The sequence below is a fragment of the Rattus rattus genome, chromosome 14, assembly GCF_011064425.1.
Source record: "Rattus rattus isolate New Zealand chromosome 14, Rrattus_CSIRO_v1, whole genome shotgun sequence".
In the NCBI taxonomy this organism is placed as follows: domain Eukaryota; kingdom Metazoa; phylum Chordata; class Mammalia; order Rodentia; family Muridae; genus Rattus; species Rattus rattus.
Window position 1 is genome coordinate 38479919 of NC_046167.1, and position 13131 is coordinate 38493049.

A 13131-nucleotide genomic window follows, 5' to 3' on the forward strand; every position below is an offset into this window, starting at 1 on the left:
TGACCACATACCACCACTCTTGTCTTACTCTTTGTCTAGTTTTTCTAGACACACATTTAAATTTCCTGGGCTATCCAATATCTCAAGGTCTTCATAGGAGCCTAGTCTTAACCTTGAAGCATCGGAAGTTTGCTTCTTGTAGGTAGTTCACGAATTGTTACAAATTGATTGGACTCGCAGAACCTCTTTGGACTCTTGGTAGAAGTTTCACTGCCCCATAGCTTTTCTTTTCAGAAGGCTTGCAAAATATTCACTATAAACTGGATAAAAGCATCTGGAAAAAAATATGCCATTGTGTGAATGCTATACTATCTTGACATTTCATTCACCAAATTTATTTGTCCATCATAATTAAATGGTCTGACACATAATTTTCAGATATAGACAAAATGTAGACTTTGTCATAACTAGCATGTATGGCATTAGGTACAATTCCTAGGGAGTTCCTAGTTTCATCCTAAACTTCATAAAGCTGTTCATAAAAGTCAATATCTCTATCAATATTTGGTCTTCTGAGCTCTCACTAGAACACCCATTAAACACTGCATTTTAGAACCTCTCTAGCCTACATTTCATAATTCTTCCAAATTCTACTCATAAACCAGCCCCAAAGCTTCAAGAAATGAGTCATTTTTTTATTAATTACTTTATAATACTATAATCAAATTACTAACAGAACAAGTTAAAGGATTTGTTTTTTTTTTTAATCACAGCTTGATACTATACACTTGAGTAAAATATGAGTGTAGAAGAGATGTGGCAAGGGGCCTTTTCATCTATGGAAACAAGAAGCAGAAAATCAGAGAGGAAGAACCATTGACCTACTTCGTCTTGGGAAGTTCTTACCTCCCAAAGTTTCTAAAACATCAACGTGAGGACCAAACTTGCGATACATGAGCCTTGTGAGGGCATACTCCATTATCAAGCTATGACAGCTCTGTCTTAAAATTGTACTTCATAAGGTGCCACCAAATTAAGAAAGCACTCAGTCCTACATGTTTGGAACTCTATCACAGGACCCATGGAGAGGATTGCAAATATTTAACCCAAAGTTCAATGATTAATAAACACAATTAAATCTCCACATGACTCCAAAATTCATTTGTATTGACTATGCTCACCTATTAGCCACCAGAGAACTATTTGAGTGTGGTATTAATTAAATACATTCTTCAAGGAAGCATTATTATAAGCAAAAAATAAGTACATGTCAATTTCTATGTGATAGAAACAGAATCTAAGTTAGTTATCTTGGTTAATTTTATTGAGTATGTCAGACACAGATGCTCCTTTTAATTATATGATGGTTCTTGAGTGTCTAGAAAAATTATAAAAAAGAGCTATATGGCTTCAAAGGTTTGTGGCCAATGAGTCTGTTGGCATCATCAGCCCAGGTCCAATTTTTGTTGCTATTGTTGGTAGTGGTGGGGTTTGTTTCTTTTGTTTGTTTGTGTTGTCTTCCTCAATGTCTTTTACTGCTTTGTACTGAAGGTAGATCAGGAGGTAGCCTCCGGCTTCCAAATCCCTACTGTGCCTTGATCAGGATGAACCTCACTGATGTCCAGTCTCTTGGAAGAGTTTCTTCTAACTTTCTTGACCACACTGTTCAAGTAATACTCTCCTCTCCATGCTGATACCAGCAAGAAATCTTAATTTAAATAGATTGAGGTTATTTTATATCCCCATTTATAACTCTATGGTGTCTAAATTTTGATGGACAGGAGTGGGAGGAAACACATTCAGAGCAAAACATGGTAGAGTGAAAGCCTCAGGAGTTGGGGAGAACTAATACATGTGCTTGGCTGAAGTGAATACTGAATGAAACAGGAAAAGGATAGAAGGATGTGTTTGGTTGATATACAGTTAAGAAATCCAACATATTCTGGGTTACATTTAGGGCTTGTAAGCATTCTCAAAGAAAAAGTAGATGACTAAGGTTAATTATGTTTTTGTAACAAAACAACTGTGGCTAAGAGAAATCCAAAAATCTGATGTTCAGGATCAGAGAGCTTGAAGTTTTTAAAGATGATAACAGCACTCCATCTATTCAACTAAAATGATTTTCATCACTGTGTCCTATATACCAATCACAGAAAGAGCTTGAGAAGGTCTAATGGATGACACCACCTACAAAACATAACATATCCAGGCAGCAGAAGGCTGTTAAAGCAACACAAATTTCATTGTATAGTATCAACTTAGAATTTTCTTGCTCTGGATAATTTTGAATAAAATATACCCTGAACACATGGTGGGGTATAAAGCAGACAACTATGACCAACAGGAAGAAAAAGCTCTTGATCTGGGCTCTGTACTCTTGATGGGCCCACATACAAGGCCAATAGGCTTTTATCAAACGAACAATGACAGCCAGCTGTATCAGAAAGAGGACCAGAACTGTTGTCATCATAATGACAATTATAGAGTAGTTTATGATGATGATGTTCTTGCAGTTGAGAGATCTATGAAACTCAAAGCACCGTTGTTGCTCTGTGTAACTTGGATCTGTGCCATACTGTAAAAAAAATATCGGTAGAAAGATGAAGCTTCCTACCATCCAAATTATAATGCTTAGAGCCACAGCATGGAACTTTTGTAGCTGTTGCATCTGGAGTTTCTTAAAATAGATGAGCAACCGAAGGGTAACAATGGCCACATAGAAAACAAAGGTAAGGTACATATGAGCATAAATGACGCCACTAACCATTCGGCAGGTAAAGGACCCAAGCTTCCAGACTGCTGAGAGATAGTAGCTGAGGCGGAATGGCAGACTAATCAGGAGAAGGGAGTGTAGCACAATGATATTAATGATGATTGTGGCAATCGCTGATTGGCTATTCCTTTTGAATATCATGTGTGACATCATAACTGTTCCAACGGTGCCTCCAAATAAGACCACACTATAGGCTGTTGTCAGAATTGCCCTGCAGTAGGCATCACAGCCTTGCCCTGCTGTAGGCGTCACCACGCTTGAACCATTTGACACGATGGCTACATTCACCACATCCATGGTATATCGTGAAGAAATTGGATCACAAACTGTCAAATCAAAAGTTTTACAAAATTATGATTGACATACTGAAATGATGCAATCATGTACCAATATTGAACTTTTCAATCCTTGAGTATTCTTTAAAAACTTTGAAATCATACAAAAGAAATTCTGTTGTAAATTCTGCCCAGTAATTCAAACATACTGGAGACAAGAGTGAGTGAAGTTAAATAATGAAGTTGGGTGGGCTTGAATGTAAAACCCAGAACTGTGCTCTTATATATTCTATAAACAGATATGCTCATGTATGTATACCAGGACAAGTGGAGTATCATGACAGAGAAATATCTAGATCCAATCAGATTCAAAACAGCACCAAACTTCTTCAATCATTGAAATAAATCGTGTGCACTGTACATGTATGTTCATACTGTGTGCATGAACATTCATTCATGTGCCTATCCATGGTCAGTTAGCAACAGGTTATCTTCCTCAGTGGCCCTGCACTTTAATTTTTGAAACAGTTTCTCATGGCTTCTGGAACTTTTCAACACAGATGGCCTATTTGGCCATCTACACCCTGGAATCTGTGTCCAGACCTGTGTCCACCTCTAAGTGGACAAACGCCCCCATACCTAGCTCTTACTTGGGTCCTGAGGACCCAGACTCACGTCCTTCTGCTCACACTGAGCCTCTCCCAGCCGATAAATAGCATTTCAAGGCAACATATTCATGATACAGAAATTAACCAAATTTAAGTGAAACTGGGGTCAGTAGAACCCAGTGCATATTCAGATCAGATTTATAAATATGACCCCTCAAGTTTCAGGCAAATGGATTTATAACAATGCAGAGAAAACCCAAACAAATCACTTCACTATCACAGGAATGTTTGTCAGGTGACTTTGGATTTTTTTTTTCTGGGTGAAGTTTTTGAGCAAGAACCTTTCTAGCACATGCTTATTCTGGGACTTCTTTCTGCTTAAACTTGAATACTTTCACACACTGGTGTGTTTAGCTTTGGTAAAGTGGTGTTGGAGGATGGTTTGTCTGGTTGTTACTTGTTTCTCTAGTGTGAGTTTGTGGCCTATTGTTCCATGAGCAGTAAGACTGAGGTTGCTTGCAGCCATTCAGCAAATACAGGCAGTGCAGTTGTGTACTTGGAGGCTGAGGAGGGACATGAGCCACTGCAGTTTCAAGAACTTCCGGAATGGAAGGAGGAAGGCTGTGCTGGCTGCAGCGAATGGTGATTTAGACATTCTGTGAGCTCATTTACTTCAGACTATTTCATGATTTAAAAAAAATCATGATTTTTAATATTAAAACATAAGCAGCTTCAGCTCCTGACCTTTATTCTAAGTGTCATGATAGATAGCTAAGATATTTAAAATGGTTACTACACAAATATATATTTAATAAATACCTATTTTAAACACTAACAATTTCTCAAGACCCCTGTCCTAACATCCCAAAACTGAGGCCCTGACAGCTCCAGCTTCTCGAGTGGGTCTGAAGCTCGTCCCCATGTGCCCCTTGCTCACCTGTCAAGAGGCACAGTAGAATTATTTGTGTCTCAGTGAGAAGTCATTTGCATGGCAAGTCTGAAGATTCTGAAGTTTTTCTGCAAATACAACATTTTTTGTGAAGAGAATAGCTGTTGTTTTTTCTTTTTTTAATAGAAATTCTGTTGACTATAGCATAGTTATTGCCCTCAATAAGATTTTATGTTAATTTAAAAACATTATAACTTCAATAATGTTTATGGTCAAACAAGCATTTTAATGAAGTGCATACATTCGAACTATGTGACTTTTGCCTGCTTTATGTGAAATTATATTTTATATGCTTACATTAACAAATTTAACACAATTTAGAGTTTAAATTTTGGTCTTTTTTGAATCTAAGTATATGATTTAAGACTGAAACTAATTTAAACTAGTTTTGAAAATTATACGAATTTTGAATTTAATTTGAAAATAAGTAGGCCTTCATTACGATGCAGTTCCACAGCTTAACTGGGTGTGTCCTGAGACAGAGGAGAACCTTTGGAGAAACACAAGTCGCTCCACTCTAAGCAGCTGCTTTAATAATGGGACAGGAGACTAAACTTCCCTGTAGCTATAAAAAACTGACTGATGACTCCCTTCAGGGGTTAACTTGGACTGCATCAATATAGAAAATTGAAATCATGACATTGGCAGGAAAAGACTCAGAAAAACATGAACAGCAAGTAGAACCTAGATATAAAAAAACACCTGTGTGTTGGCATGTAGATGTGTATTTATGCTAAGTCAGGAGATTAGGAAAGAGAGCATGGCAATAGAGAAAGAGATCTTAAAAGAAATGAGAACAAAATAGTATTACATTTTAAAAGGTGGACGATTTGAGGCACAGGAGATAGTCAGACTGAGGTGAGCTGAGGAGATGGAGTAGAACAGCGACAGACAGGATAGCTAAGAACAATATAATGATGCACATATATGAAAATGTTGTAACAAAACAGAACTTGGTGTGCTTACTTAAAAAACTAGTAAACTGATAAGTAAAAGAACCTAAGAGATTGTCTGACATCTCAGACAGACCTAGCCTGCCTTTTGGTATTTCTCAGGAACTTTCTACATTTTCTCTCACAACTTTACCTAGTGACTCCGACCCCATTTTCTAACCTTATCCTTCAGAAGCCTATAATGAATTCTGGGTATTTCTTGGGTCATTAAAACCAAGCACCAAAATGTCTAGAGACTCAGCCCCCCAAACACCCAAACATAGCCATCCAAATACTTGCCTGGTTCTTTCCAGTTGTAATCTATCTTGGTGGAAAATTCAAGGCACCGTGGTCATCTGTTGTTCTACATCAAAGCAGGCAGTAAACGCAGTTGCTGGAGCCAAGACTATCCTAGCCCAACAGACAACACAGCCATGAGTGGGTCGATGAGTGGAGGGACAAGGGCACGACTTGCACTGAAGTCTCCAGAAGCCCAACAGCCGAGATGCAGAGTCCTGATAAACTAAGCCTTTGAGCTCAAACGGACATTGTCTCGACAGTGGGGCAGATTCAAACCAGAGATGTGTTTTCACTCCCAACGACTTATTCGCAAAGTTAAAATGAAAACTGCAGAGGAATTTTCCAGCGCGGTTTCTCATCCTGCTTTTAGGTACCACCCCAAATTCTGACTCAGAATAAGAATGGTATGGGGAAATACTTCCTGGACAGCTTTCTCTCCGTCCGGGTCTCCGCACATCCCATTGTTCATGGGCTCCCTTCTGCCAATCAGGCTGCTGTTTGGAAGTGCGGTTCTTTTGGAGTTTCACCCTTCTGCTGATGTAGCTTCTACAGGTTCGCTTCTCCCAAAGGTCCCATATTCTTTCACTAGCTGTCTCGCCTCCTGTCCTAACCTTAGCTGTCCTAAAACATTGAAACATACTGGAAAAGAAGTGTAAACCGAGTAGCACAGGCAGATAAAAGAGACCAATACACCTTCGATGATGGCAGGCACCTGCCGTGAATCATACCAAGATTCAGCTACAGAAACTAAAAACAATGGAAATGTTGTTGTCTCTCAAGCTCATTACTGCCTACATTTGAGCATTAGTGGAGATTATTTTCAAGTTCCTTTCAAAAATGTAAACATCACCTGTACCTGTGCTATCTGCTACTCAATTGTTCAACAGTGCTTCTCACTTCGAAGACATAAGCTAACCCAGTCTACTTGTAACAGACCCATCTGCTTAATTATTTGAATAAAACTTAAACAAAAGACAAAACTTTGGCTCTTACTAAGATAGTAACAATTTCACCAGCTCAACTCAGCTAGAAAAAGAAAAGTAACTACACACAGAAACAAGTTTCAACCAATTGTAAGCATGTCAATTCTTAAGTCAAATTAATTCATAAAATACAAAATCTGGGTCATAGCTCAGTTTTGGATGTATTAATCTGACAATCTTTATTTTTTTCAAACAAAGTGTGTTCCTGGGATCTGTATGCTAAAGTATGTTCCCATAGAAACGGTTCTATGTTTAGAGCTTGCTCGTTTGAGGAAGGAAAACTGGGAAATAGGTTACCTGCAACCAACAGCGGAGAATAAAATGAAATAAATAAAACAAAGCAGTGTAATGAAAACTGCACCGTATAGCTGCTGTGCACACAGATGCCATGGATGTCTGCTAAAACGTGTGCATGTTCTATCATGGCAGGAGGAACTCGGCAGTCCCCACACCGCCTCTACCCACAGTCAGATGCAGCCTTTGCTCCATGGAGACATGAAAATCCTTTAATGAGAAACACAAGACAGCCTAAAAAGTGGTTTACTTCAGATAATACTTTTTTTTTATTTAACCAAACTCAGAGCTGAGGACATTTTCACTGCGATCAACTAGGGCCAGAAACGATGTCATCCCTACCCCACCAGGAAGCACATGGTGGGAGGTTTGCTGTTAGAGGAACAGGTAACTTGTTTTCTACCTTTTTTAATTAAATTAATCTACATTCACGACCAAAAGGGGTGCTTTTTGACATTTAAATACATGTACAATATATATTTTTCTTGGATTTCTTTCCAGATTCACTTTTCTGGTGTTCTTTCTCCCCTTTCAATGTCTCTCCCTCCTCCCCTCAAACAGTCTCTACTGTTGCTACACATGTGTGTGTGTGTGTGTGTGTGTGTGTGTGTGTGCGCGCGCGCGTGCGTGCACATAGGCTGTGTATCAGAGAAGACAGAATATTTGCCTTTCTGAATCCAGTTCATTTCTCTCAGCGTGATGATCTGAATCCCATTCGTTTGCTGAAGCTGACATGATTATTACCAAGACACTGCTGAGTACATGCTGCATTTTCTTTACCATTCATCTGCTGGTAGGTATGCAGGCTGCTTCAGTTTCCTGCTTGTTGTGAGCACTGCAGCTAGAAACAAGGTTGTACACGTGTCTCTGTAGCATAATGGCTCAGATCCCTTACAGTGTGTGCTCTGAATGGTATGTGTGGATCATATAGCTCTTCTACTTTTAGATCTTTGAGAGACCTCCACATGAATTCCATGGTGGTTGGATGAGTTTCTAAGGGTTCTTCACTGTTTGCTTTCTTGAGGAGTGTGGAAAGTTTGAGACACTCTGTGAAACTTTAGTCTGGGGATGGAATTAAGCATTCATATAGAAATACTTTGAAAAACATCTCAGAGAATCAAAGATCCTGTCTTAAGACTTACTTTTATTCACATGTATCTGTGTGTACATGCTCATGTGGGTGCATGAACGTGTGGAGGTCAGAACAGAACGTTGAATCCCCCAAAGCTTGATTTTCAGGCAATTATAAGCCATCTGTCATGGGTGCTAGCAAGTACATCTTCTTAACCACTGACCTATCTTTCCAGCCCTCAAAAGTGGTGTATATAGTCTATTCTCATGTCATAAACTGAAGTTTCACATGGACATTAATTGTTAGCCTGTCATTTTTCAGAAGTCAATACATCTTCATCAGGTACATACAGGAAACCAGTGTTTCTAAGGAGCTACTGTGTATCCTTCTATGCAAGGCATCTTTTGAGATGGCTCTTGAGGGGCTGGCTCTGCCCCTGAAGGAATGGAATGGAAATTGTTCACCATCCTTATAGTCGCTAAAGTGCTGTTGGGAAATGTCCTTGGGCAACTGGTAAGAAAATCAGAAGCTGCTCACTCTTCAAACACATTTATACGCTTATGTTGTGGAATCCTGGGAAATGCCATCTGATCTTGACTGCCCAGAGACCAGGTCACCCTGAGTTCTGGATGTTGTGTAGGAGACTTCAAGTGCTCTTCATAATGGCATCTCTGCTCTTAGTTTCGGTTCACTTACTTCTCTCTAAGGCTATGTGCATATGCGTTTCACCTTCAGCTCTCATAAGCACAAATTTTCTAGTATAAAAATTTGAGATTTGGAATGAGAAAAGTAAATACAAATTACTCCTCTCCTCTCTGAAGACGAAAGCTAGAGGAAGTTAGTGTCCCTCTAACCCTTCTCCCAGGGAACATGCTGGGATCAGAACTTTTTAGAATCCTTCCGAGTCAACCGAAGTCTATTTTGAAAAGCTTATAGAGCTTCAAGTAATAAAACCACAGCTGGCACACAGAAGTATTTGGTAGCTGAGTTATAGATATTCATTTTAAAATATGTGCACATGCCCAGTCTGCTTTCTTTTCTCCAGGGCATATCACGAGCAGATTTCAGGACCAAGTGGAAACTCTTTGAGAAAAAATTTCTGTACTAAATGTGCATACATTGTGTTGGCATTATTATTGAAAAACATAACTCTTTAGGTAGCATTAAATTGCCCGACATATTGGATAGGTGGAAATGAGATAGTGATATGTTAATGCTACCCTATTTTGTTTAACAGTCAAGAGACAAGAAAACCATACATTTTGACATCATAGAATTCTTTTTTTTTAAATTTTTATTGGTTATTTTGCTTATTTATATTTCAAATGTTATTCCTTTTCCTGGTTTTCCCTCTAAAAACATCCCATCCCACCCCCTCCCCCTGCCTTCATGAGGGTGCTCCCCTACCCTCCTACACCCGCCCACTCCCACTCCACCACCCTAGCATCCCCCTCTGCTAGGTCATCGAGCTTGTTGCCAGATAAGTCCATCCTTGGTTACATATGCAGCTGGAGCCATGGGTCCCTCCATGTGTACTTTTTGGTTGCTGGTTTAGCCCCTGGGAGCTCTGGGGGGGTCTAGTTGGTTGATCTTCCTATGGTTTGCAAACCCCTTCTGCTCCTTCAATCCTTCCCCTAACGCCTCTATTGGAATCCTGTTCTCAGTCCGATGGTTGGTTGCAAGCATTACATCTGTATATGTAAGGTTCTGGCAGAGCCTCTCAGGAGACATCCATATTAGGCTCCTATCAGCAAGTACTCCAACAATAGTGTCTGGGTCTGTAAGCTGTATGATGAGTCTGTGCTTTTTTCCTAACATCCACTTATCAGTGATTGCATGCCATGTGTGTTCTTTTGTGACTGTGCTACCTCACTCAGGATGATATTTTCTAATGTCATCCATTTGCCTGCGAATTGCATGAGGTAATTGTTTTTCATGGCTGAGTAGTACTCCGTTGTCTAAATGTACCACGTTTTCTGTATCCATTCCTCTGTTGAGGGACATTTGGGTTCTTTCCAGCTTCTGGTATTATAAATAAGGCTGCTATGAACATAGTGGAGCAAACATTATATAATTCTATCGGGAACAAATCTCATAAATACTGCAAGCTAGTTGGTTATCTCTTTCTGGCAGTGTGTTCTTTACAACTTAAAAGAAAACAAATGCTATCTGGGTTTGGTGGCTTTATATGGGATGGATCCCCAGGTGGGGAAGTCTCCAATTGGCCTTTCCTTCAGTCTCTGCTCCAAACTTTGCCTCTGTGTTTCCTCCTGTGAATATTTTTGTTCCCCATTCTAAGAAGGACTGAAGCATTCACACTTTGGTCATCCTTTTTTGTGAGTTTCATGTGGTCTGTGGATTGTATCTTGGGTAATCCGAGCTTTTATCAGTGAGTGCATATACAGCCACCAAACCCAGACAACATTGCTGATGCCAAGAAGCACATGCTGAAAGGAGCCTGATATAGCTGTCTCCTGAGAGGCTCTGACAGAGCATGACAAATACAGAAGCGAATGCTTGCAGCCAACAACTGAACTGAGAACAGGGTCCTCATTGGAGGAGTTAAAAATGATTAAAGGAGCTGAAGGAGTTTGTAACCCCATAAGAACAACAATACTAACTAGGAACTAAACCACCATCCAAAGAGTATACATGGACAGACCCATGGCTCCAGCTGTATATGTAGCAGACGAAGGCCTTGTAGGGCATCAATGGGAGGAGAAGCCTTTGGTCCTGCCAAAACTTGATATTCCAGTATAGGGCAATGTCAAGGCAGGGAGGCTGGAAAGGGTAGGTGGGTGAACACCCCCATAGAAGCAGGGAGAGGGGGATGGGCTAGGAGGTTTATGGACCGAAACCAGGAAAGGGAAAAACATTTGAAATGTAAATACAAAAATCTAATAAAAAAGAAAACAAATGCATTTTTACATTTTTTGTACATATTTGTGTATGTGTGATATATATGTGTATATATAAAACATATACACATTAGTATATATATGTATGTATATATTCATGTGTGAGCATAGATGCACATATAACATGGAAGTCAAAGGGCAACCTCTAGTGTTGGTCCTCAATTTTCACCTTGTTTGAGACAGGGCCTTTGTTACTGTTGTTAGGCACTGTGCATGCCAGGCCAGCTGACCAGAAGACTTCACTGCGTCCTCATGTCTCCACGCAATCTCAGTAGACAAATGTTCTGGTGATTCAGTTCCTCACATTTGTGTGGCAAGTGCTTTGCCCATTGAGCCATCATCTCAGGCTAAGAAAAAACATTCAAGTAGGGTAAGAGGGAGTTTTTAAGACTGGACCTGAAACACAACTCTGCTGAAGGAGAGATAAAACCTCAATTCACAGCATGCCCTGTCAGACCGACTTCTCTGCCCCTGGAGTACATTCACGTCTTTATGGATTGAGACCTTGGCACCTGCCTCTCTGCTCGGAGTGGTGTTAGGCTGTCCTTTGTCATTCTGGTTTCATTAAGGTAACTTTCTCAGATCCCAGACTGCATATCGGGAGGTCGCTTGCCTCTGTCACACTCCCCCATTCAATTTCTTCATGCATGAGCTCCACCTGCAACTTTATGATCTATTCACAGTGGTTTATGGCCCAGCTTCTCTTCTCCTAAAACCTCCATCTCTCTGGGGACTCAGCCTCTGGCATTCAAAAGTACAAGTCAGTGTCAGTTTTGAGAATTAGGAATGGTTGGCTTATCTACCACTCTCCTAAAGATACATTTTCCAGGGCTTCAGCATCTGCTCACGATTGCTTCTCAGTGCGCAGATGAGGGGCTAGCATACAGTTCCTACATTAACTCAATAATTTAAATGAATGTGCAACTATATGTGACCTTCTGAGAGTGGATATGGGATAATAACTTGTTGGTGAGTTAAGAGTTCCTCGCTTAATCTTTACAACTTTTCTGGGACTAGATCTGAAAGTGATAGTTGGCCTTGGTCTAAAAGAGGTTCTATAATATCAAGGTTCTTCATTTTTTCTTTTATTACTATTTTGTGAATTTTTTCATCACACAATATAATTTGATTGTGATGTCTGCTCCCTTAACTTCTTTGATCCTCCTCACATTCCTACCCACCCAGCCTAATATTCTTCAGTTCCTCATTTTACAGGAAGGAGCTGAGACAGAGTGGCACCTGGAGTACAGGCTGCACAGAGGACTTGGCTCAGAGGCTTGAAAACACATCCTTCTTTCTTTACTGATTCAATGCTGCCCAGGGTAACAATCCCAAAGCCACTATAGCAGATGGTCGCTATTATTCCATATTCCAAAAGATCTTTTCTGTCTTGGCTACTGTCTCTTAACATTTGGGAAGCGCCCCAGAACATGAACGTTCTTAGTGAATAATGAGGAAGTATTGTGTTCAGCCGAGACTTGTATTATTATTTTTGATTTCAGATCCTTAAATGTTATGTGAGAATTGTCTCTGTGCCTTAGGGCTCCAGTCTGAAAAAAATGCAACTCACCTCTTAAAGTTGTCATAGACTGTGTTTGGACACATTCAGCTTTGATTCTACTCCTTTATGAAAGGAATACAATATTTTCTCAGAGAAGAGCATAAGAGAGGAATGGACAGTTTAGCTAACACATCAGATGTAGCTCCGATTAAAAGATTAAAACCCAACACTTTCCTGAGATGCCAATGATCTTGAGATCTTACTATCTAGAGGGAGTTCAGTTGAGATACGGTTCACAATGTATCTGATTAATGTGGCAAAGGAGAGTAGGGGGGAAGTCTCAACGCCTTTTTAAGGGTATACTAATACTCAGACATGTCTAGAATATAAACATGTGTGTCACTATAATCTATCTCCAAACCAACATTTCGAAGCATTTATTGTGTTTATGATTCAACTGGGATCTTATTAACGTGGAAATTCTGACCCAGCAGTTCTGGGTCCTGAGATCCTGCATCTGTCACTCATACCCAAAAGATGTACAAAATACTGCTCCATGGCATACACCTTATGCAGTAAGAGAGTA

The 13131-nt window shown here is 39.9% G+C and overlaps 1 protein-coding gene across 1 annotated transcript; it reads right to left on the reverse strand.

Moving 5' to 3' along the window:
• Positions 1-2110: 2110 nt before the first annotated feature.
• Positions 2111-3010, reverse strand: LOC116883697 (probable G-protein coupled receptor 141). The gene has a single exon (XM_032884910.1). It carries the CDS (start codon positions 3008-3010, stop codon positions 2111-2113), a length of 900 nt encoding a protein of 299 aa, XP_032740801.1.
• Positions 3011-13131: the final 10121 nt, after the last annotated feature.